The 23019-nt window shown below is 40.7% G+C and overlaps 1 protein-coding gene across 1 annotated transcript; it reads right to left on the bottom strand.

The window, feature by feature from the left end:
- Window positions 1–473: 473 nt before the first annotated feature.
- Window positions 474–22999, bottom strand: LOC8030715 (ero1-like protein). Its single transcript, XM_029974116.3, has 13 exons — window positions 22656–22999; window positions 19530–19649; window positions 18956–19039; window positions 18443–18511; window positions 14914–14990; window positions 11307–11380; window positions 9294–9414; window positions 7289–7335; window positions 3252–3582; window positions 2618–2684; window positions 1721–1807; window positions 1254–1375; window positions 474–832 (listed from the first exon to the last, which is right to left on the bottom strand). The coding sequence occupies exons 1-13, from the start codon at window positions 22758–22760 to the stop codon at window positions 781–783; spliced, it is 1356 nt and encodes a 451-aa protein (XP_029829976.1). The 5' UTR covers window positions 22761–22999; the 3' UTR covers window positions 474–780.
- Between the last annotated feature and the right edge of the window lie 20 nt (window positions 23000–23019).

Raw genomic sequence — 23019 nt, 5'->3', positions numbered from 1 at the left:
GGGTATAGAAAAATATTACAAAAAATTTGTTGACCTGCGTTACGATTTCGTCCTCCAGCAGTTTGATTCTCTCATTCCGATTTGTCTGAATACACCTGTATGACTGCACTTCTCTTCATTGTGACCTTCAAGCAAACTTTCTCTCTCCACCTCCTTTTGTATTTATTAACTAAATTGATACTATTTCCCGTCTTTATTTATTTTTATTTTTTTACCCACCCAGTCAAAATTGCACGTTGCTGCTCGATTTGAATTCCGCTAAACTTTTTCATACGCCAAATGCAAACACCAAACAAAACCTGTGAAATTTTGAATACCATTCGGTACACTTCGACTTTTCAAACTTCATACGCTACTTACTTCCTGCTCACTACAGCTGCAACGGATGACCTCTAACCAGATCCGACCACTTGACGCTTTTCAATTCTTCCTATATTGCAATCCTCAAAGGACGACAAGAAAGTCAAGCAGGCTCAACACGTAAAGTACTTTAATATTGCACAAAACAGTTCACAACTACAGCAAACGTCGATCAGTCGTAAGTTTAAAAAGGACACTGCTAGTCTGTACAAGTGGCCTGTGAGTTGGGGAGGGAACAATAAAATGATGAAGTCCTTGGCCGACCTCCGTGGTGTAAACACGTAAGCACAGTACGACGCCGTTGTTCACGTTGAAGCTGTAGTCTTATCACAAGCACACGTCGCCCCACACTCGACGCTAGACGAGATTGCGGACGGCACTGCGCCGCGTCTTCGATCGGTCTCTTCCAACATGTCTGCATCAGGATAGCATCTTGTGAAAGTTTTCCAGCTGATATACACTATTAGATAATCTGCAAAAAAAAAAGGATGCGTCGAAAAGCAATCAGAGACGAGTGCCAATTTTGGGAAGCGGAGAAACAGACGAGTTTTGCAACGACACTCAGAAACAACGATACTACGAACATAGCATTTCACTGATTAGAAGAGCTGAAAACACAAGTCACAAAAACATATTTCAAGGATCCGACTGCACGAATATGAACGCTCGACGAGACATTCGTATTCATAGATCACGAAGCCGACTGCTGTTTTGTTTCGCCGCGATACACCGCTGCATATGCGACAAGCATGGCTTCCAGGTCGGTGAAGGTAATTTAATTGTGCAGTAATTTATTTGTGCAGCTGCAAGGAGAGCCATAGGTTCGAAATTTCTTTTTCTTGCACCGTGCAAGCGCTTGACGCTAATGAAGCATGCGAAAAGAATGCAGTTACCTTCCAAAGGCGTTGAACAACGAGACGATCTCAGAGCGAGTCAGCTGGAAGCGCCGGCTTGCTTCGGGTTGCCTCAGGTTGTCCGTGAATAAAATCTTGAAAGCCGTGCCCAAACCCTGGACCTGTGGGGAGCAATGTCCGGATGTCTCGGAGAAAGCACCTGAACACTCGGGTACAGTCTTAACACGGAATGTGTTAGCCTATAGGGCAGGGTTTCGTGAAAATGCAACACGCTTGGCTGATGCATAGGTCTCGTGAGCTCATGAAGTCGTACGACTTGACATCAAGTTCGGGTGTCATAACGTCACCGAGTTACGTGACATTATGTGATGTGACTGTGACATGCAGTCCCATGTGATGTCATGCACACACAGCATGTGACGAGCTCATTTTCAGTATATTTGTGGATCAAGACATGCTCAATTCTTTTTTCTTTTTTTTTTTTAGTTGGGAACACTGCTACGAACCTGGAGCTTTCCCCACAGGCGACACTTGTCGCACCCGACGCAGTCCATGATTCGAGAGATGTTCCTGAAGTGCGCCTTGAACTCCTCCTGGAAAACCACCGCAACATTTTTGCTTTCATTACCGCGCAAGTAGTTATCAATTTTCTTGCAACAAGCGCAGGGGTACGCCGTCAAGGTACTGCCCGATTCGTTTTTCGTTATAAAGTTGTGCATTTGCTGAGAAAAAAAAAATGAATGAACCTAAACTAAAATAGGAGACTGCTGGTTTCAGAGACAAAACTGTAGGAGATTCTAGGAGAAGAGCGAGTCGTTCCTCTCCTCGTGATATGTTTTGACTAACTTTTAATCAAGATATTTTTTATATGCTTTTGCTACTCATTAAAATTATTTGTTACAAACTATTATTTTTATGAATAAAGATTTACATTGGACAACTAAATAATCAATAAATATTTCAAGTTCTGTGTCGTCACGGCACCCACCAAAGTCAATCACCAAAGATAATCAAAGTCGTGGGTCATCGAAGGCACAAACTCAATGCTAAAAATAGACAGAAACTATGATACCCATTTTTTGTGGCTTCTAAAATGCCGCAAATACGCTGACTGAAAACAAAAGAATGTTGCACAGCCGCATGACTTCCAGTAACTTTCTCCTCTATATTTCTTCTTCCTCCCCAGATTAGTTTCAGTCTCGGTTTCGAGCAGTTGCGTTTTCTGAATTTACTGAAAATATATGGGACGCTTTAGCAAAATATTGATTAGGTAGTCTACTGACACCATAATAGATTGCCTGGCAAAAATTAAAAAATTTATTTTGGGGGGTGTCAGTGTTCTTTTAAGCACTTCAGAGATGTTCTCAAAATGTGCCTTGTTTTGAGGGCACATTGTTCCTCACCTTGAGCTCGATGGCATCCTTTCGTCCACTGAACATGGCGCTGTCATTGAAATGGTGCGGGAACTCCCTTTAGAGGATACGGAAAAGGAATTTCGTTAGACACACGCTGGAAGAAGACAAATTTTGATGTTTCAATGTTTCCAAACAAACTTTCCGGCCCTGCATACTCGAGTTTGAGATGGTGCATGACTACAAAGCATGGTGGTGCAAAGTGATTGACAATTAGCCTTGTGGTTATGTGAGGGATGCTTTTGAATAGCTCTGCTCCAAACTGTCGTTAGATGTGAGGAATGATTCGGCGATAGTTTCCAGCAGACACAAGATTTTTTTAAGTCAAAACAGGAGTCAACCACAAAGTCCAGTTTACATACATGTTTATGTAATAACTTCTACAGTTTGCGGGGGTAGACAAACCTGCCACACAACTAAAAGCTGCAGCTTTATTTTGCACGAAGACACCGGCGTCGCGCGTCGTACAGAAATAAATAAGGTTGACGAGTGCTCGAAACCTCACCTATCCTCCACTCTTCAGTCGCATTCTTTCTCGTCCTTTTTCTCGGAACCACCGACGCCGGCGCTTACGATCCGTCGAGTTCTGCTCCCATCTTTAGCCCCCCGATCGAGGCCCACGCACCTGGCGGCGTCCAGCAGCGCCCTGACGGCGGTGCGAACCTCGTCGTCCTCCTTGCTGGTGTAGAAGGTCTCCTGGAGCAGGTAGGGAGAGGCCCTGGCCAGGGCGCCCAGCTCGAGCAGGTACACGAAGTACAGGTTGCGCAGCCACTGGGGGCCCTCCCCGCCCGTGGGCTGGGGCCCGAACCGGCGCTCAAACTCCTCGGGGTTGGGGCCCCACACCGCCTGGCCCAGGACCCCCTCCCGGCTCAGGTACTGGGCGCACAGGTGGATATTGATGCTCGTGTGGAGGCCGGAGACGGCCCGGTAGAAGGCGCGCTTCTCCAGGCACATGGCTGCGGGGGAAGGGGGGATGTTCACGCAATGACCGAACCTGTTTACTCGTTCGGATATTCCCTGAAAAACACAAAAAACTTAAAAAAAAAGAAAAATCTTTTTAACGCAGAGTGTGTTTTTTATAGTGCTGAGTTTCATGAGAAAAGCGACATGTCGCAATCGAGAGTCAATGTTTGTTTTTCTGTTAAGAAGCTTTTGTACGCTTACGTCTAGGTACGACTGCAACTAGCCGGAACATCCCTGCTTCTCACAAATGTTGCAATCGGTTAAGGGGAGGCACTGCTCTTTGAGGCAAAAATATGCTAAGAAAACACATTTTTGAAATTGTGTTCTTGGAAGATTCGCAGGCACTTCTCATCTTGCCCTGAAAATTTTTCTTTAAATAAATCTCTCTCATCTTGAAATATTGTTTTGGAAACAAAGTAAAATGAGTCTGTGGATGTTCTTTTATATTATTTCTAAGTGAACTAGTTACACCCTTTACTATTTTATGGAAGCCATATCTCCATTTGCACATGTCTAATCTTGATATTTTTTTCTTTCTCTGCTAGGTGTATGTGTGATATGTGCAATAAGGGGTACAAATATATTAAATAGGGCAAAAGGCTTTTTTAAGTGCCTTTTAGGCATCCTGCAAAAAATCATTTTGAAACTGGAAAGTTCAAAAGTGTCCTAAGAAGTTTATAAAGCATCCTAGAGCTTTCATTTCTACCTTACTGGATTCCACATACCTTTTAGTTCACTGATATATGTTTATTTTCTTATTTCAGTGTTTCAATTTGTCTTAATCCGTCCCATAATCTTTGCAAATGAAATTTTCAACATTAACAAAACTAATTGAGTTACGTCAAAACCAAGTACTTATTTGTAGTCAGATTGCAATGGAAAATAAACTGTGTAAATTTCATCTGAATTGAATCACAATTTATATAAAAGTTATATGAAGTTGGCGAAATCGACACATCGGAACTGGACAATCTTTTTTGCCATCCATGTTTCCTACGAGTCCATTCGACCGCAAAAGTATGTGAAATCCAAGCAACGTTATGGTATTCGCTCGAAGCACGCACACTCATCTGGAATGCGTTGATCAGAAATATGCGAAAAACTGACACCCTTTATTTTCGTTTACTGCAGGTGAATTCTTGATGCATTCTGTGACTGTTACCTGTATGTAAACATATTTATTTATTTATTTATTTATTTATTCAAGTACCTTAAAGGCCCATTGCTGGGCATTACATAAGGGGGGACTGTTCAAGTAAAAACACAAAGGATATATAGAAGATAATGCTGTGATGGATGGAGGGAAGAATCATTTCATGGACAACAGGGGCACTTCAGTTAATAAGAGAAATCACAGTAAACACAAAAACACAAAATGTGACAGGGGCACGTCTGTGAAAATCTTGGATTATGTGAGACAAAAGAACAACAAATAGACATCCCTCAATGTTCACAAGCCTATGTTATTACGGGACAACAAACGAGGATGCCAGAACTGCAAACTCTCTCCAAAATTACCAGGACCACTGCCTGGACGTCGTAAGGCAGAAAAAGAAAGGTCAATGAAGTTGTCCGTGAATGTTAAAAAAATAAAACTAACAACTTTTTTTTTTAGGACGTATAGTATTTGTTGAATTAAAGGGGCACTGATACCCCAAGGGTTGTATTCTATTTTTATTGTCTAAAACAATGAAAGTTGTAGTCATAAACAAAAAAAAAACAAAAAAAAAACGCATCGCAAAAAAAAAAAAAAAAATTCTTTATGTGCGTGTACGCTTTTTAGTTTTTACCGCCTTCCTCTCTTGCTCCTCGCCTCCTCGCTTCTTTTGATTCATGACGTCAAAAATCATGAAATTTAAAAGCTTTGTAGGCGACATTTCTATAACATTTAATAACGACAATCGTAAAACATGTTTTTTAACGCAATTGCTTTAAAAAACTATGGCACTACGTCCCTTCTTTCTGAAATACCAAAAATCGAAGTCCGGTGTGATGTCGCCTTCTAGAATTGTATCCTCCCTCGGAAAACACGTCGCCCGGGCAGGCGGCACCGCCCCTGGCACGAAATAAAAACGTTTTTTCTCGGTCCGTTGGCACCCTTATCTGCCGCCTCTTTTCCTCCTCGCATCGGGTCGCGGTGGCAACAGCACGGAGTCGTGAAAGGAAGTTGACTCTCAGGACTCCGCAATATTTGACGTCAACGCAGCGGCGCGAATCACGCAGGAACTTCGAATTCGACATTTGGAAATTGTTTTTTTACTTCACAAATACTCAATTCCCAAGTTTCAAATTTTGAGGGTAACGTCCCGGCATCAATTTCAATCGTTTCGGATAATAAAAAAAATATATGATTTTGATGTGTCAGTGCCTCTTTAACTTTTACGCCTCCCGAGGAATTTGCAAATTAGCCTCGCTGAAAGTGGCGGAACAGTTTAGAATGTGCCGAAGCAACTGCACATGAAGTGAATATAGGCTTTGTTTCTTCTATATACATGCAAAATGATGCTGTTATCTACTTGACGGAAGAATTTCACCAAACCCAGCAAAGACTTCATCGAGGTACTAAGTCGTGGATGCCTCGAGGGCAAGTGCCCAAAAAACTGTACTGTTCTATAAAAAAAAAGAAAAATTTAGATTTCTTTTGTTGTTTTATATAATGGCGCATACCTGTAACCCTGCGGGGTCATGCATTTTTCTAAGATAGCTGTTGAGCACAGATGCCGTATTCAAATGTTCAAGGCTCAAAAAGGTATTTTTGAAAATCGCAATCGAACCAGCGGTGTGGAAAATGGCCTGAACATAGCACATAGAATACGTGGAATGGAGGGAGGGGGGGGGAAAAGGGAGGGGGGGAGGGCTGCAACAACTGAGGCCAGTGCGGTCGGCGCCATTAGTGCCGTCTGTCCGCAGCACTGTGCAGATTTTACTTTCGAACCAGACCTAGTTTTTGGTGGTGTCTTACAAATCCTTACCAGCATGTGTCTCTACATGATTAGATGTATGATAAAATAAAAATACAATATGGCATTCCTTGGGGCTTCATTTTAGAGTCTGCGCTATTCCTAGTGTATGTTAATGATACAACGATACTGTCAGCATCCCCCGAGTCAATAACGTGTGCGGACCACACAAATCTCCTTTTTGCTGGGGTGACAAAAAAGCGTTTAGAAAAGTCTGCCAATGCTTACCTTCTGAAACTGTCAAAATGATATCAAAATTAATCGCTTAATATTCAAACAGACATAAAACTAGCTCTACTGGCATAACATTCCAGGGTACCCTGCCGATGCAAGTAGCAGAATTAAAATGTCCGTGTATATTGTTTACTGAGCATGAAATACTCATGTTAATAAACTCGTGGCTAATTTATCCTGAACTAGCAGAAGTATATACATAAAATGAGAATCTTACTACCCAGCCGGCTAAAATAGTAGTTATATTATTCCCTATTTTGATTTGAGATCAGTTAAGGCATCTTGGTTTCAGAAACAATGAAAGCTTCAAACTAAAATAAACTAATCATCTCGAATTTTTTTTGTTTTACTTCTATTTCGTTTTGCAGTATGCCACGGATCTTTTTATCTAATGCTTTTCTTGCCACGCTGAATTCCGGTGGGGCAGAGGATTCGTAAAGTATTGTGCCTTTATCTCCTACCCTTAGGCAGACGTGAAAAATATAAGGAGAAAAGAAATGCTTACCGTTCAAATTCTTTGACGTGGTGTATGGACCGTACCCCACATTAGGTCTGACCAAAAAGAAAAACAAGAAAAAACAGTCCTTAATCACAGTTGCAACATACCATCATTCGAGTAGCTAAAATTCAAAGTAGACACCCTCAGCCAACACTCCACCAGATGTTAGATAATTATTTAGACAAATCCACTGCATAAACAAAGTTGGGTTCATGTACTGTACTATTATGAAACAGAGGAAACTTCTGAGCAGAAATTGAAATATTTTGCCTTTTTTAAGCGCTTAATGCTTGCATTTTGATAATAATATAGAGAAAGGAAGTTCTAAAATTTTACAGAGCAAAACACTCAATTTTGTAAGCAAACCACAACACAATGCAGGCAAGTGCCTTTCAAACAAGAAAGTCAGAATGACATATTTTTGTGTGTGTGTATAAGACCTTACAAGCTTCCATGTAACATAACAGTAAAGCATGTTACATGTAATAAAATTATCTATCTTTCATTACACCCGACACCTTCAGACTTCGCTCGATTATGCTTTTTACGGAAAGAATAAGACTCTTATCAAGTAAATTCATCAGAAGTTCTTGTCAACTTAAAGGCAACATGCAAGACCACATCCATAAACAACAAGAACAAGAGGAATAGCCGTCACTGAACAGACAACTGCTAGCATCTCCATAAAAGCTATCAGTTGTTTTTAAAATTGAGAAATTTTAATGTTACACTGAATTTTTTCGATTGAAATCTGTGGTAGCACCCTTACTACAGTGTGCTAACACATCTTTGTGGCAGACTATGATAATAGTGCAGAAATTATTTTCTTTCGCTCGATAAACTATGCAGTCCGAGTTCAACTGAGATATGGATAGTTTACTGATCTAAAGTATTTTCTTGAAACACACAAAATCTGTGTGACCCCAAGCGTTCTTACGGCAGTCCAATGACAAGGCTGCAAAAAGGAACAAAGAAAGGCAAACAAGCCGCTGTAACAGGGGGATGGTCGAGCATCAAAAAAGCCATAAGGCAAGAGCATTATAAGTCACTGATACCTCAAACAAAATACTAGTAATTTTTTCATTCAAAACACTAGACTATGGATCAAGATACTAGCCGAATCCCTATGTGCAAAAGTCACATATATTTCGAGAAAAAAAAAAGAAACAAACAAGTTTAGACAAAAACAAGAGGACTAGCATGAAAGATTGTGATGTCAGACCATGCAGAAGTCACAGAGTCACTCCTCGTGACTATGCATTCAAAGAACATCTTAAACTCGGCATACTTTTCGTGTTCCGGTGGTCAGAAGCAGTATGCTTTATAAATCTTACTACTTTTAGTTATGATTCTTCTTAGATGGCCTATTACTTTAAAAATATTTCGAGGGTTGATGTGCAATGTAAAACAAGAGTGACAGCAGCCCCTAACTACAGAGCCTATAGCCGTTGACAGGATAAGAGTTTGCCCCTCCCCCCCCCCAAGCCCCTCTCAACTCTTCCCACTTTAGTAGGGGGAACACTGGAGAGGAGGCGACTTCTACTCCAGCGCTCCCTGCGTTAAAGTTGCTTTCCTCAAACACACAGGAGCTTTCCTCAAACTCTCAACCTGTCGCCAACCATAGAACGCATCTTTGACCGGTGCGTTTGCTATCCTATACTGCCCGCGCGTCGAAAGTGTCCCCGAGGTAGCAGCAAACGACGTCGCAGGAGCCAGCGCATCAATCTGTCTGACGTCACAATCGAGGCGGTTAAAGAAGCGGTGAACCCGCCAGATGGAGACACCTTCTAGGTCCCATACCAGAACACCACAATTCTTAAAAACTAATTTCAATGGAAAAAAAAAAAAAAAAATCTCGAGCTGCACATTTTTTTAGTTTTTTTTTTTAGGTGCTCAGGTTTTTGGAGATTCCGTACGAGTAAGAATATCGGCAAGCATAAGTGTCTAGTAAGTTGTGACACTAACACCTATAGTCAAAAACAAAAACAAAAAGGAATGGAAGGCGGCGTACTTGAAGCAGTTCTCTTGGTAGATGCTCCTCCAGATGCGGTGAGCGGACGCCCCGGCGTAGCCCGTGTATCTCTCGGGGTTCAGGCTCAGGTCGACATACTCCATGCCCGCCGACCTCTCGTCTAAATAACGACACAAAAACATTGGCGGCGACCTTTATCTCCAAAGTACTACGATGCATAGAAAATTCAATGTTTGAGGTGCGTCGTTTTGGGGAGTGAAGAAGAATGTTTCTTTTCATCAGTTTCTCCGGCACATTGAGCAGGGAAACTGGGTGCACGGGTCATGTGGCATCAATTTCCCCGCCAAATTTAGCGGAGAAACTAAATGTAGGTCACATGACGTCATTTTTCCTGCTAGATTTAGTGGGAAAATTATATTGACACATCGCGTGTCATGTTACGCGACGTCAATTTTCCTGCTAAATTTAGCAGGGACACTGAAAGTGTTAGGTCACGCTACATCAATTTCCCAGCCAAACTTAGCGGGGAAACTGAATAGTAGGTGTATAAGTCACGTGACGTCAATTTTTTTGCTGAATTTAAGAGGGAAACTAAATTGGTATATAAGTCTTGTGACGCCAGATCATGTGACACCGAATTCCCCGCCGACTTTGGCGGGGAAACTTAATTGGTATACCAACTATCTGACATCAGATCACAGACATCAACAGGCGATATGCAAAACAGCAGCGCCCCTAGCGGTTCAGGTGCACTCTGGGAGCAAGAGACTGTCAAAGGGTAGTTTCGGTTTCACCGCGTTGTGCATTTGTCGTCTGCTATCGTCTCGCACCGCTTTCGCTCATGTCGTCGTGGATTGCTCCACACTTACGCGCGATGCAGTGAGGTCCCTTTTCTTCTCGTCCCTACATATCAGACATAGCGAAAACACCGCAATGGCAAAACAAGGGTGTCATAAAACTGGAGCGCTAGTGTCATTGGCTGCTCTTGAGATAGCAAACAAATGCACGCAGTGAGCTGGCACGGCGTTCAGCATATGTCAATCTGCGTTCACTGGACTTCGCCATTGCAGTGTTTTTGCTCGCTCCCTGTGCCAACAAAAACCTAATAGTTTCATTATTTGCTGTGTCCTGTCCGATATGTAGCGACGAGAGGAAAAGGGTACTTATTGCATCGCGCGTAGGTGTGGAGCAATCCATGACGACGTGAGCAATGGTGGTGTGGAGATGATAGCAGACGACAGATGCACAACCAGGAAACACCGAAACCGAAACTACCCACAGACAGTCTCCTGCTCCCAGAGTGCACCTGAACCGCTAGGGGCGCTGCCATTTTGCGTATTGCCCATTGACATCACGTGAACCGAACACCAATTTAGTTTCCCGCCACATTTAGCGGGCAATGCAACGAAGGACGGAAGGACGAAATTTTGGGATTTGTGGGTTTCTTTAAAAAGCAATTCATGCTTTAAAAAGACATAGAAAGTCTGCAAAATTTAAGGCTCCTTCACACACCTGCGTTTGCTTACGATCAACTTCTTGCAATCTCTTACGACGAGAGAACACACTGCTAAGCAAACACTATCTACGAGGTGACCCTGGAATTTCATTTCACTAGAGCGAAGGTTTTACTGTAGTGTTGGCGAGATCAAACATACATACTACCTATCTATGAGAAATGGGTGTTTATAACATTGTCAAAAGTTTTTCATTTTCAATCCAAGAAAGGGAGATGAGTAAAAAATATAGGGTATACACAGAAAAGCAAAGAATTCCACGACTGCTCGATAGATGGCACCACTACTATGGTTTCTCATCGTAAGAGATCCCTGGAGGTTTCAGGCACCCGGTCGTAAGCAACCTGATGTGTGTGAACCAGCCTCTGATTCGTTATGAAGATAGATTGGCACTAATGCAATGCCAGCTAGTAAAACACAAATGTAAGACAATAACCACACTGTTTCGGTAGTACAGCGAGCCAAATGATTGAGTCGTAACAATGATAAAATGAAAGAAAAAAAAAACTCACTGCTTCTAAGAAAGTTGGACACTCACCATCCATTTCGCAGAAGTTATCCTGGGAGTCGTCGTGCTTCTGCCACCGTTCGAATTCCTGGTAAGTTTCGTCACTACAAAGTATCGGCGTATCCAGAAGTTATATTTCTTTTGCAGATAACTAGTGCACATAGCAGCTCTAGTAGGACACATATTATAATAAAGATAAATATATGATGCATCTCATCACCCAAAATGATTATGCCTCAAAATCACAAAGACTTAAATTTTTTCTATTATTAAAGATTCTTCTAAGGAAAAGCAATTCTTTCCAATTAACAGCTTTTTTTTTTTTTGCATTTCCTTTAAAATGCAAACTCATCAAAGTACAAAACAAAAAGTTATTCTCTTTGTTTAACTACTCCGTACAATTCATAAAATATTGCTGCTTCCTAAATTTAATTAAAATTGTTTTCAGCGTCTTCTTAGTGAGTACTAAACGTAAATTCGAGAGTACTATATAAAATTTCTTGCTGTTTCCAGAAAGCAGGTGTGCTTTGCATTACTCTGGAACCATTTGAATGATTCACAAATCAACAAACCTCAAGGAAGGTTGTTTAAATAAAAAAATAAAAAAAGTGAAAGACCTCATTAGAAAGGCCCAAGTCTTAAAAAGTCATAGTTCAAGGTATTGTGTCATCAGCAAAGGCAATGAAACAGCTTCAAAGCAACATTTCTTTGTCACCAAAAACAAAAAAAAAAAGCTCTTTCGAAACAACTGCACTAAACATTTCTTACATCTATATCAGTACTTCCTAAGTTGCACAAGACATCCATACAAAGCTTGATTTTCTTGTGTTAGCTCCAAAAACTTCAGATCAACAATGACCCGAAGTCGTCGACATTGCGAGCATGTGTTTGATACACAATAGCATTCCTAGCATAGCCCCAACAAAGGACCCCAGGGGAGCTATGTCGAAACACAGGAAGTTTTATCCGAGGTCGCACAAAACAAATCGAAATTTCAGTGAAAGAATTTCACATTCCTTTAAAGAGTACTTGCAGTTTAACGTCCTCCAACTGTGGAATCCTGAGTTCCGTCAGCTCGTTAAAAGTTGTTTTTGCTCGTTTCTTTCCACGACAAAAAATTGGCCAATGACTCTATGAACAAAGCTTTGGAATGGCTAGAAAAAAAAAAAAAAAGCCCAAGCAGGCTTGATAAAATTTTAAAAAATTATTTTGCATGGAAATAATAAAAAAAAAAGTGCCATCGCCTATTCTTGTGTCATTATATTCTATTTTCAAATCATTGTATAGTTTGCACCTGTAGACTTGTAGGACCTACATGTAGGACCTGCACCTGTAGGGTGAATTTTCAACTTTTAAATGTGTATAGTCCGGGGACTATAGTTCGGACAGTATGGTAGTTAATTAGGCAAAATAACCAAAATAGCCTGAATTGCTCCAAGCAATGAACAAACTTGTTAATTTGGTTTTGTCTTCCTAAAATGCACCAAAATATTTTTAAACCTTGGCTCAAGTTATGTGAAATACCCTGTATATGTTTTTTTCATAGAGTTATTATAATGTATGCTAGAGGTCCAACTGGTGCTAGTGTGTATGCGACTTCCAGGAGGCAAATTGAAGCAGACAGCAACCAATCTACTTTTGTGGTGCTCCTGTGCGTTCCTATGGGAAAACGTGTGTGCATTTTGTCTCTTCGCTGGAAAATATTACGAACAACTTTTGTTATTTGAGTTGTACTGAATAGTACGTACCTTTGTTAACATTGTATGTACCTTTGTTAACATTGTAAAGGTGTTGTTGCATTAGTTAGAGCATTTTTTTTTTGTACCACTGAACAATGTTAAATTTCCCTATATTTCAGGCCCAAACCTCTGTTCCATAGCAGGTATATGTAAAAACGAGCGACGATTTTAAACAGTATAACAATCAAAAGGAATGTAAAGTGTGCTTAAGATTTGCCAACATTCCGGTGGTGCTTATATATTGCTAATATGCCCGTCCTGTCACTATTAAATGAAAATGACCCAGTCGTGCATCTTTGTGAGTGGTTCAAAAACATTCTAAACATAAAGACTGAAGTATGTGGGCTATGAAAGGTGTGTCTTTTTATTATTTCTTACGTCGGGCAGCTTCATCGGGCACCTCTTCTCTGGCTTTTCCCTATTTTCAAAGATTTCGAGCGTGTGGGTGATGTATTGAACGAAAAAACAAGCATCCTGGCACATTTTCATGAGCAGAAAGAATAAAAGAGTGCTTTTTTTTTTGTAAATCGGACAATATTATATGGCCTTGAATTTATTTTTATTGTCTATGCAAAAGGAGTTACTGATCCAGTGTTACTGCATAGTTCTTGCCGTGTCTCTTGGTTTTCCACATGTCCTTTCGTTTGGTACGTATATCCCTCATGCTGGAAAGCTCGAAGCCGTGTTCTCACTAACAGTGTTCGAAGCACAGAGAGAAAATGTACTCGCTTTTTCCCATGAAAACGCATTAGCGGTAGGGTCGTGCGAATAGTGGATTTTGAGTTCGAATCGAATTCGAAGCGAATAGTGATTTTGGTCGAATATTTTCGAATCAAATATTGAATACTTGCCATTCAAAAACTTGGCCGTTTTTAAAGGGATGTTTACAGAAATACTTCCAAACTAGACTACTCACGCTGTTGTTAATCCATCTTGCCAACCAATTTAGCTGCCGTCATTTTGACAATGTCGATGTCATTCACTCACCTGGTCACTGTAATAATACAATATTCCTTCGAAATATTAGCTTTAAATGTTTTGAAACCGTGTTTATGAGTTTTATCGGAAATCAAAGTTTCTGAGCAATTATGCATGTTATGAGAAATTTCAGAAAGGTATTTATTTTTATCCTATACTTGTTTTTCTAAATTTATGTCTTGACGTGGCGGTGTTGAGAAAAGTGTGCTGGCAACCAGGGCGCCAAGATTGGCGAAGATGGCGCCGGCGTCTCTGGAGCTCGTTGCTCGGTTTATTTCGCCCGTTATTAAAAAAGTTGATGAAATAATTACGAAGAATATATTTCGAAGTTCCCACCATAATATTTATATCATATTGCCCAATGTGTGAATATATTCTTGATTTTAGATATTGTTTTTTTTTGGGGGTTTTTAGACAGTAAACAAACTTGCGACCGTGAGTTTGCGAGCACTTCGAAAAGCACGAATATTAAAACTGCTCTCGAAGCGAATATCGAATAGCGTACTATTCGAAACCACTATTCGAAAATTCAAATATTCGCACAACACTAATTAGCGGAAGTCAATTTCTGACTGGTTGCTGTCTGCTTCAATTTTCTGCAGCACACTAGCACCAGTTGAACCTCTAGTGTACATTATAATAACTCCATGTTTTTTCTATGAAATAAAAAAAAAAACATTATGAATATTATTATTAAAAATAAATACTGAAAACTTTCATGGCAATTATGTCTATGATGCAAATGCTTGCAGAAAGCTGAACCATGAGCAACATCCTGCATCATTGATTCCACGCCCTCAAACTTATTCTGGACAGACAAACAATAAAGTGCAGGGCCACAACTGCAGCAAGTCTACATCGCATGATTGTAATAAATTTGGAAAACGCTCGCAATAGCTAATGCATCGTCAGTCTCCTACCTAATGGTGTTGTCCACGACTCCAAGGCCGTCATGGTTTTCGTCGCAGCTGTCCTGCGATTGCGCCTCCTTTGAGTACTGGAAATAATGTGAGCAGAATACATTAATGCCTTAAAACCAAATCAGTCTGCTCTTCCTCTAATAAACAGCAAACATGTCAACTTGGCAATACTAAAACTGCATAGCAATCTGCACACACGCGTGCGGCATAAGAAAGGTGTTAGTACTAAAATAAAATAAGTTGGTGGCCCTAGTTGGTCCACCATCATAAAAATGCTAGCTTGTCCTGTACTGTCCTTTCCTATCCTTTGTCTTTTGCACCAATATTTTTGTGGTATTAGTACTAACGTGGACACAGCTGGCAATAACATGCAAACATTGACTGTTCTGTGCTCCCATCTCTCCGAGGGGAATCACACTTTGAGATTCCTCTTGGAGATTCATTGCCCTTCCAGTTTTTCATTCACACCCCCACTTGGTCGCGTGCAAGGCATGAAGCAGACGACGCCTCAGCGTTTGAGGACATTATAGCCAGCCGGCTATAAACAAAGTACCACAAATACGAAAGAAGCAAGCATTTGGCTATATCATTCATAGATGCCCACATCATTCCAAGTGGGAAGAAGAGCCCATAAAACATATTACTGTAAAATATTTTAACAATGTAAGATCAAGGTGTAGTACCTCAGAAGATGACTTTTGAGTCAATTATATTGTTATGCAGGACATGTTTGCGATGTCAAAGGGTGTGCGACTGACACCAGACGGTGATCAACTGGCAGGGGTTTTAAAACCTGCCCATTTCAAAAGCGACACATATTGCACTCCAGTTTACATCTCTACATTCGGAGCTATAGCTGACTGTTAGAGGAAGTGAGGCTCGACAGTAGCCAATATCTGACTTTGTGCTTTTTTTGCGAGGGTAAGTATGTTGTGAGCAAGCTCCGAGGCAGCAGGCTCTATTTTTGAAAAGACGAAGTAGACGAAAAGTCACGAGTGAGGCACAGCTGGTGTTGTAAGCGAGAAAGAGAAACAGCCATGAAAGATAATTTTATAGGCGCCGAGTTTGCACGGACCAAAAGACGCAACAAGTGCATCAGAGATCTTTGAATCCCAGCTATATGCGCAACGATCATAAAAAACATGTAAACAGGTTTAACACTATTATAGAATTTGCTGATGCATATTTCGGTTGCATGTGTGCTATACAAGGTGGTTCACCAATAACTGAAAATATTTTTTACAAAAAAGGCGCTTGAAATTTTAAAAAAGTGATTCCCCCATGGATCCATCGAAGCAGACATCAGGTTGTGAAAGTAAAGCGATAAGTAGGAAGTCAATTACCTAAAATCCACTAGTTAATATTCACCTTAGCTAGCACATTCTAACAATGGCTTAGTTGGTTCAACATAGTACACAAAATCAGCGCAAAGGACGAACGCAGGAAGAAGGCGTAGACAAGACAGAGTACTACTTACGACTGATGTTTTATGAGAGGATAGTAGAAGACTAAGATAAAACTGAGACTAAAACCATAGAAAGAGGAGAATAAAGAACATGCTAGAGAAGGGAAAGGAAGAAGGCAATATCAGAAACGTTATAGAAAAAAGAAATAAGGATAAAGGAAAATAAACTTACTTAAAAAAAAGCACTAAAAAAAAAAAACTACTAAAAATTCAAAAAAAAAGATTTAAAAAAATAAAAAAAGCCTATGAAAAATAGTGCAGGTATTGAAGTTCCTTCATTGACAAGTTTACCGACGGAGCACTAACACAGGCATCCCCTCTGGTTGCTATGATGAAGGCCCACCAGAGGGGACGATATGTTAGTGCTTTCAAATCTTTTAGTATTTTTTTTTTTTATATATGTTTCTTTTTCTTTATCCTTCTTTTTTTTACAGCAGAGCTGTTAAGGGCTAGTGTCCCCAGTATCGTTTCTGCCAGCAAACAAATGATGACACAGAACTCTGGACAGCTACCACCGTCTATGAGCGACGGTGGCAACCAAACAACCGGATTGCCGGTTGTCGCCGTTGCTCATAAATGGCGGCAACCTTTCGAGCCTTTCCACTCTGGCTTGCTGACTAGCGGCCGGCCATTACTTCATTCCCACCATAGTACAGCTTTTCTGGTCTTCCTTCATCACCAGAGTGGAAAGGCTGAAAGTTTTTTTAGAATGTTTCTGGTATTGCCTTCTTCCTTTCCTTCTCTAGCGTATTCTTTCTTCTCCGATTTTCTATGATTTTAGTCTCATTTTATCTTTTTCTTCCATTAACCCCTCACAAAACGTCAGTTGCGAGTGGCGCTCTGTCTTGTGTTCGTCCTTCGCGCTAATTATGTGTACTAGTACGTTCTAATTACAGATCTGTTGCCCATCACCAAGATAAGCCACAGCTGTTGTTAGAATTCAGACAACTGAATTCTGCTCATGAGGGTACCGAAATATCAAAACGAGATGCCGAAGGCCGATGGACATCCCATTTGGAGGAGACGTAACCTTCTGCAGCAGGCGCGAGTGGGGAGTCGTAACAAGCCGACCTGACAGCCTTGTGTTATCGAAGGGTCACGTGACTGTACACCCTAGACAGTCATAACTGGCCATTGAATAGTGTGGATGAAGATTTAGTTTTCTGACCTCTAAAAACTACTAAAGCACACTTGGATGATGTGCCAGAAATCTCTGACTGAAACATGCCAGATAAGGAAAATATACAAAAGCTAATTTGTGAATTCTAGGTAATTCGATTTCTAATTATCATTTTTCATTCATATCTGACGTCTGCTGCGGTTAACAATATAATTCCGAAGGAATAATTTCTTTACCTTTAAGTGTCTTTTATTTATTTATTTAATGATACTGCAGCTCTCGGCCGGAAGCCCTAGCAGGAGTAGTACAATGTTAAAATGCAAAGAAAACACACACAAAAAAAGCCGTCTAATTACAGAACTCTGCAGAATCCTGTGATTTCACGGGCAGAAACCCGTAGAGATGCCAAAGTAAAGCGCTGAGGAGAATAAAGGCCATCTAGGGAGAATCCTTTCTTTCTGTGCCTAACCTACCTGATTTTAAGTATGCCATTCTTTTGTACATAATGAATGTCTTAGATATCTGCATATGACACTGATGGATGAAAATCTTCCCATAGCAAAAAGGAGGAGCCATGTTTAATGCACCACAAGATTAGGAGATATGTCGCAGCATGGGAGGTGATATCATCAAGTCAGCAACGCGGCAGTGACTCTATAATAAGAAATTGTGTATCCGTTAGAGACAAAATTCCTTATCATTCAGTTTTGTCTAAAAGTTTTTTGATTAATTTTTCCTAGCTTTTTACAGGCACATTTTCTTAATTTGTTTTTCTGCAATTTTTTACAATATTGGGACACAATATTTATCGTCAGCTCCTTTCATATTTATTGGCAATGAGAGTGCTTTCTTTGAAATTCAGAGCAATAGCAGCAGGCTTTGAACTCTACTTGATCAAAGAACTAACAATAAAACAAAGCTATTAAGTTCATAGTTTGGCTTACCTTTGAAACACTCCCATTAGGTAAGTATTTGTCATGATGATGGCCTTTGAGACTCTGAGGAATGCTGTCCTGCAAAAGTAAAAAAAAAAATGATTTGATGCTTGGCTTTTTAGTGAAGCCCAGAGCTCTACACAACTGTTAGCTCACAAAGCTTAATCAGGGTCACTTTTTCTTTTGGAAAACACTTCAAAATTTCACGATGTTGCATTTTTATGGCGCATTCACGTTTATGGTCAAAGGAAAGAAATGCACCACCGATTACACAGTTTAAGCAAAACCCGAGACTGAGAAAAAGGAGCACAACACTTAGGTGCAACAGGGCTAACGAGTTCTCACCAAGTATGAAATTGAACAATATTAAGTCTAAAAATCTGCTAGGCACTGTGACAGGTAAGTGAACACATTTTGATAGAAACAGACTACTTCTTTACAACGTGCATTCCTGCACAGCTTCCAGAAATAATGCTACCAAGGTCATAAAAGCGTAAGCAAATGCATTTCCAAAAGACATACCTCACTGCACGTCTTGACTGAGCAGTCACGGAGGGTGCAGCGACCGTCGTCTGCCCAGAATGGGCAGGGGTGCTTCAGGTTAACCTGCATTGGAACATGTTGACGTCGTCTATCAACTTTACAGGTCGACTCAACAGCAGCCTGGTGCACCTTGATTGATTTATTTATGTAATATAGGAAATGAGGAAAAATTAAGAAGTAATCAAAGATACATTAAAAAGTTTGCCTTTTTTATATACTAAGAAAGTGTTATAACAGAAACAGTTCTATACTAAAAGTTTTAAAGAAAAAATGTAAGGACGTCAGTACAGAAAAGAACCAATGTTTACTGAATGATGGCTGCTAGCAATGCCTCCGATTCATGATTCCGTTGCTCATTCTAAAGAATGAGCAACAGAATCATGGGCAATGAAATCATGAGTAGCAGAATGAGCAACTGATATACAGACCAGTAAAAAAAAAATTTTCAGAAACATTGACATTGACTTATGACTTTGCTTATTGATAAAAGTGCATAAAAACAAGCATCGGTAAGATTTCAAACTAGTGGGCATTATCTGTATTCTCTACTCACCTTAAAGAACCTGAAGTAATCTTTCTGCAATAAACTCTTGAGGATGGGGTAGATCTTGTAGTTGTTGAACTGGTCAATGGTGTCAATGTTGCACAGGCAGTCGTCAACTTTGCCTTGTAGCTGGAGGCATTCAAAAAAGCACACAAATGAAGCACGTCAAAGCTAGGGTGCCCCAGGTTTGACATGTTTGATATGCACCCTGGTCAAACCATGGGCTTTCAAAAAAAAAAAAAAGTTAAAAATAAATAGTGATTTCAATGCTTTTTTGGTGGATTGGTTATTTTATGGATTGTGTAGGAAGATAATTTTGTTTTGCATATAGTGTTTGTATGCTTTCGAGACGTCAGTGTGTGTGTATCGCCCACTCCTGCCTCGGCCCTAAACTGGGCTGCCAGCATTGATAAATAAAATAATATATATACGTATATCATGTACAAACGTTTTGTACGGTTGTGACAATCCTCTTGCTAGCAGGCATAAATTAAACAGCTGTGTGAGGGAATCATTTCACAGTGAAGTTAGATGATAATTTTAGGCCATATGCCTCTCTCCATCATCGCATTAAAACGATTAAAACAAAACGTACAAATTAAATATAAATTTAAAAAAAACGCGAAAACTCGCAGTCAACCTACCCGCCTGTATCCGCAAGCCAAGTTAACCAGAAGGCAGCAAACAGAGAAACAGCAGCAGCACCAAAAATCAACTGTCATGGCGGCGGTCGCGCAACTCTAGCAGACGGCTAACCGCTAGCAGACGACGCCGGCGATTTCTCTGACAAAAGGCGGTCCATAAAACCGTCAGCGCTACGTCCGACGAAAAGGTTGGAAGTAGAGCCACCTGTCCACGGCGCGGAGAATAAATAAAAACAAAAACAAAAAAGCTCTACGATCGCGAATATATTATAGGGTTTCTAAACAGACGTCTATTTCGATTAGAAGGCGTTGCTGGGGGGAGGCACCGCGCGCTAGGCACGACGTGAACCCAGCTGTCGATATCCTGACAGCAACAAAAAAGAAACATAAAAATTCCGCGTTGTTGTACATTTAATTTCATTCCGCCGAGACAACACATAAAAAGTAATCAATCAACATCGTACGCTTCCCGCAAAAAAACGGCGTTAAACAAAAAAAAAAAAAAAACACTATGAGGAAACAAGTGTATTTATATTTAAATAAATATGTAAAACCAATTAGCCACGTATTGCATCAGACTGCGTGCATAGCGCGATAGCATGGACAGCGAGCGACGCAAACGCTCGCCGAATAGGCGAAGGACACGTAGAGCTCAACCCGACCGCGTGGTGATAAATGCCGCCAAGACATGTCAACGGGACATTATTACAGCAGCTGCGGTAAATCTCACGAGGCATGCGTGTATTCTTGGACATATGCGAGTTTGACGTACTACTCGACCTACATAAAGTAGGCGACGACGCTTTTGAAAGATTGTGGCGTATTTCGATCCCCGCAAGCTGCCTACACACAAGCCAACCAAAAAAAGAAAAAAAAAAAAAAAAAAACCTAGACAGGCACAGACCACCAAACATAATTTACGAGCGTTGCGAAAGCGTATTATGTCTGCTACGATATCTTTTTATAAGAAAATAAAAGGAAAAACGAAGAGAGATGTCAAATTATTTAAAAGATGGGCCTCGCCGCAGCGCTCTGGAAACCCGCAGTAAAACAAACTTTACGTTTGTTTTAACAATAATAATAATATTCACACTAGCACCACGTCACACTAGTCACTACATCACAAACAGATGCTGCTACAAAATCAAACAATACGTTATATATATATAAAAAAAAAATTTAAAAAAACTAGACTGAGCAGTTTAAAATGTTTTAAACTATTACGTGGTAGGTATGCAATGAACTTCGTGTGCCCAATGGATGTCCACGTAAAAGTTTATTTGCTGACAAGGCGGCGTCTGCTTTGTCGGTGTGACGTCTGCTATCTCAAGCTGTGTTCTCCACAAGTGACGACAAAGAGGTTTGCTCTTGGTGGCGACGTGACAAAGCTCACGTAACCCTGCATCGGGTATACGCTCTGCATAGAGTTATTATAATACATACAGAATATGAAAACTCTACGGCACTCTGCAGTGTCAGTGGATAGGCGGCCGCATAAGAGGCAGCGAACTTCGGGACAATAATAATATTTTTGTCTGTTTTTCGCTGTTGCTTTTCTCTACGCAAAAAGGACCTGCCGGATAAAAGATGCGCATGAGAGGAGCAGGACAATGACTCGACCTGCACGAGTGCTGCCGTTTTTTTATTTATTATTATTATTATTTTTTTTTTTATGTTTGAGGCAGGCGTAAATTTTGAAAATGCGAGTGGCGAAAGATTTAAAAAATGCAATTAGATTTTTTTTTATTACGTTAAAACACGATAATTTTTTTTTTTTTATAGTTTACCATCGTCAAGGAAAACATATCTAAATATATTTTTCTAACATATAATATTCAAGGATCTTCACACAACGCTCTTCGCGTTCTGCAGTTGGTGAGATGGAGAAAATAGAAACGTCCAAATCGGCTGTTCAAAGTTGACCAAAACACGGACAACAAGGAAACAGTTTGTTCGCAACCGTATTTCCGTGTTTTTCCTCTTTTTTTCTCTCTCTCTCTCTTCCTTTCTTTATATTTGCTTTTATACGAGCTGTTATTATTAGAGTACGCCGGATGGTCAGCCACTGACAGTTCAAAAAAACGAACATCACTGCGTCGCCGCGCGAAAAATAAAGAAAGAAAGAAATGTATAAATACGCGAGTGTACCCGTGCGCATGTAACTGCTACAGATCCGGTTACATCATGATATGATCCAACCTACTGCCCGAGTAACGTCGGTTCACAATATATTCGGCTGCGGCAGTGCTGATTGATCATCATACACAGCTCAAATTGGGCTTTCAATGAACTTAATTGCTATAAAGTTATACACAACGACGGGCCGAGTACAACCTGGCCCCTTGCAACCGCGGAAGCAAACGGTATACGTACTGTTTTCCTTCTCTTTGCTTGTCTTCATCTAGTTAGTACCTTAAGGTTTGTGATCTTGCCAGTATAACACGGTAGTTACGGTAAAAAAAAAACACCGTACAAAGGGCACATGTCTCACCTGGCAAAAGCAGGAGTCTTTTTCGGAGGCGTCCAAAGCCGCTGTCAGAGCGACGATCAAGATCGCCGCAGCCGCCGTCGCCTTCGCCACGAACTCTGGAAGCATCCTATAGTTTTATCTGGCGTTGGCCCTACTTTTGAGAACGAGGAAGACAATACCGATGTCTGCTGGAGGCACGCAGGCGACCGCTAACACCGAATACATCGTACTACACACGACCGGGCACAATTTTTTTCCTCGAACGGTGCAGAAATCTTCCAACCCGAACGACACGACAGAGACTGTGTTCGGTTAATACAGCCACAGGTAAGGGGCACTGAAAGTCACGTGATAATGGCCGACTCGATTCGCCTTCTGTTTCATG

Source organism: Ixodes scapularis, unplaced genomic scaffold (assembly GCF_016920785.2).
Source record: "Ixodes scapularis isolate PalLabHiFi unplaced genomic scaffold, ASM1692078v2 PGA_scaffold10__122_contigs__length_95168666, whole genome shotgun sequence".
NCBI lineage: Eukaryota > Metazoa > Arthropoda > Arachnida > Ixodida > Ixodidae > Ixodes > Ixodes scapularis.
Note: the sequence above shows the minus strand (reverse complement) of the source record. Positions and strands in the feature narration are given on the sequence as shown.